The 6,701-nt window shown below is 34.5% G+C and overlaps 1 protein-coding gene across 1 annotated transcript; it reads right to left on the bottom strand.

Annotated features, from left to right (window-relative positions):
• Positions 1-5,606: 5,606 nt before the first annotated feature.
• On the bottom strand, positions 5,607-6,335 carry LOC134268729 (RE1-silencing transcription factor-like). Its single transcript, XM_062750969.1, has one exon. It carries the CDS (start codon positions 6,333-6,335, stop codon positions 5,607-5,609), a length of 729 nt encoding a protein of 242 aa, XP_062606953.1.
• Between the last annotated feature and the right edge of the window lie 366 nt (positions 6,336-6,701).

Below are 6,701 nucleotides of genomic sequence, written 5' to 3'. Positions count from 1 at the left end.
CTATGAAAAAGAAAAAAATGCTCTGGTGAACTCAATGCACTGGAAAATCAAGTTTGTAACTGATGAGAAAGGGAGATTATGAAAATTTTTAGTTTAATTTTTAGGGGGTGTCGACATTGATATCAATATTTCAGGAATTATTACTCAAAATCACACAAGAATTCGGTAGCTTGTTGATTAAGGATGAATTAAATTGTATTGTAACAATGCTGGAAAACATATTTAAAATTGTTTTAATTTAAGTCAAAAGTTTAATATGGGTTTTTATCATTTCAGTATATGAATACTTCAATGGACCTTTTGCTAAAAATATAATGTATATTTATTTCATAATGGCAAGTAACAATTAAGCAGTGATATGGCAATGATTTAAAAAAATCATTTTTCAATTTCCTGTTTATCCCCCATATTAAACTTTCCCGATTAGTTACATATTCATGAAAAGACTGGGAAGTTTCGCTGCATGAAAACATGCCTCGCCCTTCCCTGGACAAGGAATTAGATACCTTTCATGTTCAATAACTCGCATCTTATCTATTAGAACAAAGAAATGTTTATATGAACTTCATTATACAATCTTTTATAAAGAATTTCTTTTATTTTGACTTTTCTATTCATTTGATATGATGCAAGCGCACAAGGAAAAAAAGTGGTCGCACATTATACTAATTTCATATATTGTTCCTTGAAAAAACTTTGACTGATCATGATTTAAGTTCTGTTTTTCCGTATCGTAAAATTATTTTTAAATATTCATCTCCAAAACGCCACCTCGCCTGTCGTTAATTTGCCATATTATTCCCAAGAAAGTTATAATTTCCTTGTAGAATTTTGATTAAAAATAATTTATTTGTGTTGGTTTTATAAAAAATTGAAATCAAAATAATATAAACTGTCCTTTTGATGAATCAATGACACTTTCCTTAGTTTTTTCCAACGTCCGCAATAAACACAATGCGGATGTCTGAGAATACATTTGTATCAATTGTATTTTTCGCAGCTGTCCGCGCTTAATTGAGCGAGGACGCCCGAGAAAACATTGGATTAAAAAAAACTATACTTTACAATGCATATCAATCGACTTTTTATTCATTCAACCGTTCCCTATGTAATTCCTTATAAAGACATGTCGATTTTATCTTATATGCACCTCACAAGCAAGTCCTAACGCCTTTTCTTTCTTTCTTTTTTGATGGTCGAAGTGAGTGAAAAAATCAGCAATATTATATATTATTATATCCTTCGCTTGAAAAGCGGGATGGAGTATAGTGATCGGGATGTCCGTCCGTCCGTCTGTTACGCTTTGAGTTATCCATCTCTATCCGCAAATCCTCATATATAAAAAGATGTGTTTGTGAATCAGCTATGCCCCTGTATGGCAACATAGCAAAGATTAAACTTTTCTTAAATGCAATTTAGATATATTGTTACCCAAAGAAGGGTTTTCTCACAAGAAATACAACTACAAAATAGGAAAGCCCTAGCACCACTTGTTCAAAAAAAGGTTATGGAAATAACGAACAGTATTCAATCTCAAAGTCCATTAAACAAATATACAAAATAAGAGCAGAGCAAACACGGACCTCCGAATCATCAGAGGTGGGATCAGGTGCCGTGGAGGAGTGAGCATCCCCTGCCGACCGGTCACACCCGCCGTGTGCTCGTTGTAAAGTAATGTCTAGGGATACGTTTTGGAAAGGTAGGTCAAACTCAAAGGTCAAAGTTGATGATTTCTTAAGAAAATGTTTAATGTAACAAAGATTACATAGGTGAAGTATGAATACCCTAGCCCTTACCGTTCAAAAGTTATGGCCAAAAAAAGTACGGAAAACTCGAAGGTCAAGGTCGAAAAGTCAAGGATTTAGTATCCAATGAAAGGTAATGCCAAAAACTACATATTTGAAGTATGAGAGTACTAGTATCTACCGTTTAAAAGTTATGGCCAAAGTAAAAATTTGGCATTTCTGTGTGAAATGGGACAAACTCCAAGGTAAAGGTCAAAAGGTCAAATTTAGTGGTACCAAAAGTGAGGTCTTGTCACAAAGAATACGCATATTAAATATGAAGGTCATAGCTCCAATAAATGAAAAGTTAAGGTAAAGGTTAAGGTTTTTGCGGACAAACAAACCGCCAGATAGACAGACGGACATACAGACAAACACGATAAAACTATATACCCCCGAATCTTCGATTACGGGGACATAAAAAAGAAACGGTCTTCAATTAACTTTTCATATTAATATATCATAAAGAAGACGTTACAACAATGAAAATGATTGTTCTGATTTTCATATTAAATTCTCAGAAAAATATACTCAGAACTGAGTAAAAGGGTTGAGTAAAATAAGAATAAAGGTAGAACCTATGTCGGAGAAGTCTTTGTTTCAAGATTTTCACACTTTTCAAAATGACTAATTAGTACTTGCTTATCAATCAGTTAAGATATCATGATATGTTTCCTTTTTTTTAAATCTAAAACAGGCTGTGAAACTTGGTATGGTATTTAAATACTGCGACATCACATTTTCAAACATTTTTAGGGGTACTTGTTATAAAGGGTATATGAAAATCACATAAATACTTCTTCAAATATAGTCCTTTAAAAACTTTTTAACTGAATAATATTAAACAATATTTTATCAAGAATAATTTCTTTTTTATTCAATTTACATAAAAGATACGTCCACCATTAAATAAAAAAAAGTCTTTGTCACAATGTTTTCAATCTTCAATTCAATGAAGAACAGCTTAATGATTACAAAAAAATAAAATATATACCTTTCCCCTCTTACTTATGAAAGATAGGCTACATACCGATACTCATATTCTTGACCTTTTTCCACTTACAAGGGATTTAATAATTAAATGACTGTTTGGGGTTACTTTCAAATTAAATATTTATCAGAAATTGTACTTTTATTATTAATTATTTCTATTTATTTTTTTTATTTAACGTAATGTTCTTCCTTTTTTGGAGGGGGGGGGGGGGTAAAAATCTCCTCCTCTTTCATTGTCAAATAGGATTTGCAAAACCTAAACAAACTAAAAATTGAAATGACGGAAAATTTTATTTTTCCTATCTGCTTCGTACTTGGATATTTTACTTGAAAAAGACACAAATGGTAATCTAACAACCAAGCTATATGATAAACTTGATGACTTTAACTTTTCTATCGTCAACTTCCCTTACTTACGCAGCAATATACCTTCATCACCTGCATACGGAGTATTTATATCTCAGTTGATTCTATATGCAAGAGCATGCTCTACGTATGAACAATTCCTTAAACGATGTAAATTATTGACAAGCAAGTTGATGAAACAAGAATATCAACAGTCTCGTTTAAAGTCATCATTTCGTAAATTCCATGGTCGTTACAATGACCTTGTCAGCAAATACAATTTATTCTTGAATGAAATGCTGACTGACGTTTTTGATACCAATTGTTAGTCCATTATTTATACACTGAATTGACCAGGGATTTTTTCCGTTATTTCTTTATTATGACAACGAGCACACGGCGGGTGTGACCGGTCGGCAGGGGATGCTCACTCCTCCATGGCACGTGATCCCACCTCTGATGTTTCGGAGGTCCGTGTTTGCTCTGCTCTCATTTTTTATATTGTTTAATGGACGTTGAGATTGAATACTGTTCGTTATTTCCATATCCTTCATTTAAGAGTATATTTAAATCTGATTTCTGCATGGTTTTATTTCTAAAAACAAGTGGAATATCATTCTTTAAGCAAACATTATAAGGAGGAATATTAAAAAGAATTCTTATTTACCTGACAATTAAAAAATCTCTTTTCAAACAGAATTTTAGCATTGAAAGACCACGTGAATTTCTGGTTGTAAAAATTAGTTTCGCTGTACAAAAATATCAAAGAGTGTATATTTTGTATCACTTTAAAGGGGGTCATTTTTCAATGGGGGTCATTATTTTATAGGACTAACATATAAAATAATGACCCCCTAGGACCTTCTTTCTACAAAAAATGATTTTTTTCTACGGGTAGGGGTCATTTTTTGCCGTTGAAAAATGAGCCCCCGGTCATTATTCGATGGGGGTCATTATTCGTCTTTACACCGGCATCTCTGACCTGCAGTTTAGCATTTTTGTTCACTTTTATAAATTTTGTTTTGTTTGTTTAATTTAGCCTACATACTTATCTACTTGACTTTTCTTTCTTTTAAACAACAATCATCTCTAGATAAATTAATATACAAAGTATCTATTTTCATCGCGATCGTGATGATGTACGCCTTTTACTATATTACGACTGTTAATATTTTTATGTGCAGCAATGTTGTTTGAGTACAGGTGTGAGATTTTTAAAACGATAAAGAAATGGACAATATATGATACGTAACTATGCTTAATATGAACTTTCATTTCTACACGAAATTTCTCCTACTGTTTTTTTTTTTTTTTTTTTTTTGGGGGGGGGGAGGAAACTATTTAATAATCAACAGGAGAAACGTTATCGATTTAGGTAACATAGCCAAATAAAATATCACAAATGAAATATTTACGTCCTATAAATTGTCATCTTTTATTTATTTATTTATATTTATCTTTTGTTATTGATAATGAATAGCGATTCGACATACAACTGCAATTAATGTTTTTTGTGTGTGTGTAACGTGTCGAGCGGAATATATAAATAGCAATCGGGGGTCGTACCTTGTTGATTCAAGGTTTTGGGGGATGATTTCCAATATAATATAATTTTTCTTAATAAATGATTGACAAATGATTACAAAGGCCTGTAAAATATACAAATAAATGGCCAACCTTATCTAGGTTAATAATCACGTTAATATTTAATAGTAAATCAAATAATTACAAATGATTAAGCAAATGGCAGTGGGTAGACTATTTCTAATGCTGGCCAACCTCGGGCTGACGCTTGTACTGCAGCCTTATTCAGGACACAGTCAGTACAAGTGACAGCCCTTCAACTGCTGTGCACACTGCTAGCCTTATTCAGGCAGACACACTGTACACAACAGCCTGGTTGCCAGACAGGTCAACAAGCTTTATCACAAGTGTGGTGGCTAACCTCCGTTCCTGGTTAGCCTCTGAGTGGCTTGCCACTCGAAAACACAACAGCATTTGTTTATTAATAATCTTTGTAGACTAGACCTTACTTCTTTCAGGTCGACCTCTTATATAAGCTGACTTTATTTCTTGCAAGTCTCACTTACCACTGTTATGTTCGCACACGATCTTGTTTGTCTCACAGCTGGAACTCGAATGAACGCTTGATACTGCGATTCAGGCTTTATATACTTTTTAAAGCGGATGTTTACGTCCACATCCTAATCACCGAACCCGAATGATTACAATACAAATTTCCGGAATATTACACTACCCACGCCTCCGATGACATGCGTCCCGCATGCAAACTCAAAAGATCAACATTTTTTTTATTTATTATTTATTCATTTATCTTGTGTTTCTCTTTTCTTTTAAACAACATAACTGTATTTAGATGGCTGACCAAAATAGCCAACAACACAAGAGCAGCAATAAAAGTAGTAACCACTGAATAACACTACCTGTGTTAAATGTAAGTTTCAATTAAATTACATGAATATGTCACTTGTAAATGAGTCTTTCCTTTGTTACGACCTTGATATCTGCCTCTCCTTCACGATACTTCTTTGTCGTTTTTGTCATAACTTCTCTCTTCTTTGGGGATGTTTGTGTATAAGCGTCAACTCTGTTACTTTGTACGGGTGTTACTCCTGGTATGTCAACCTGGATTGAAAAATCCATACAAGTGGTCTTCTTTGGAACAGGGATCCCCTCCAAACTTGGTCGTTTTCTAGTGAATGGCAATGTTGGCTGTGTCTTCTTACGGAAAACTCTTCCTTCTAACAAATTGCCTTCTATCTTCTCTCGATCCTCTTTCTCTTTCTGCTCATCAATATCATCTTCTTCATCACTTGAGTTACTACTCGATGAGTTGGCAGAGGAAATCTCGCCTATAACTTCACCAGGGTCCTGGTCCAACCAATCTTCGTTTGCGCCTTCATCTTTGTTTTCGTCACCAAACGAGCAACCTGCCTTCTCCGGATCCTTATTTTGTTCTTTTGGGCCCAGTTTAATGGGTTCATCATTTGGTCCCAATCCAGGGTGACATCTTTTGACGTGTCTTTTGAGGTTAAGTTCCCTACTGTTTGTGAAGTCACATATGGGACATTCAAAATGCCTCATGGCACAAATCATTATGTGCCTCTTAAATTCGTCCTCTGTCCATGCAGGCTCCGAACACATTGGACACCGCCGATATTCTTTTCGTGTGGTCGTCTTAGTCTTAGCCATCACTACAAAAATATACAAACATAAAAACAATACAAGTTTCCTAATAATTTTTTTTTTACATGCGTACAACAGAGATAATTAAAAATCTGTCTCATAATCATGTAACCAACTGGGAGGTTTACGATGTCTGCTAGGGCGATGGGACACTGGGAGTTCATCATTAACGCTTTCGTCAACATCATCACTCATAGGACCAGTGTCCTCAAGAGTTTCATTCGTTGACAACGGCTCGTTGTTGTCCCCTGATAAAGTCTGCGCATACTTTTTCCGCATTCTGCCAACATGAATCACCTGATCTGATCCTCTTGGACCACAGTTGACCAGACATGTCAGGTCAGACATTTGTTTAACCACCTTAAATGGACC

The sequence above is a fragment of the Saccostrea cucullata genome, unplaced genomic scaffold (genome assembly GCF_032062105.1).
Source record: "Saccostrea cucullata isolate Sc308-1 unplaced genomic scaffold, CSIRO_AGI_Scuc_v1 ctg1882, whole genome shotgun sequence".
NCBI classification, from domain to species: Eukaryota; Metazoa; Mollusca; class Bivalvia; order Ostreida; family Ostreidae; genus Saccostrea; species Saccostrea cuccullata.
The sequence above is the reverse complement of the archived record's forward strand: the minus strand, read 5'-3'. Positions and strand labels throughout refer to the sequence as shown.

Coding starts and splice junctions, on each gene's coding strand:
- LOC134268729 (XM_062750969.1), bottom strand. CDS start 6,335: ATGGCTAAGACTAAGACGACCACACGAAAAGAATATCGGCGGTGTCCA.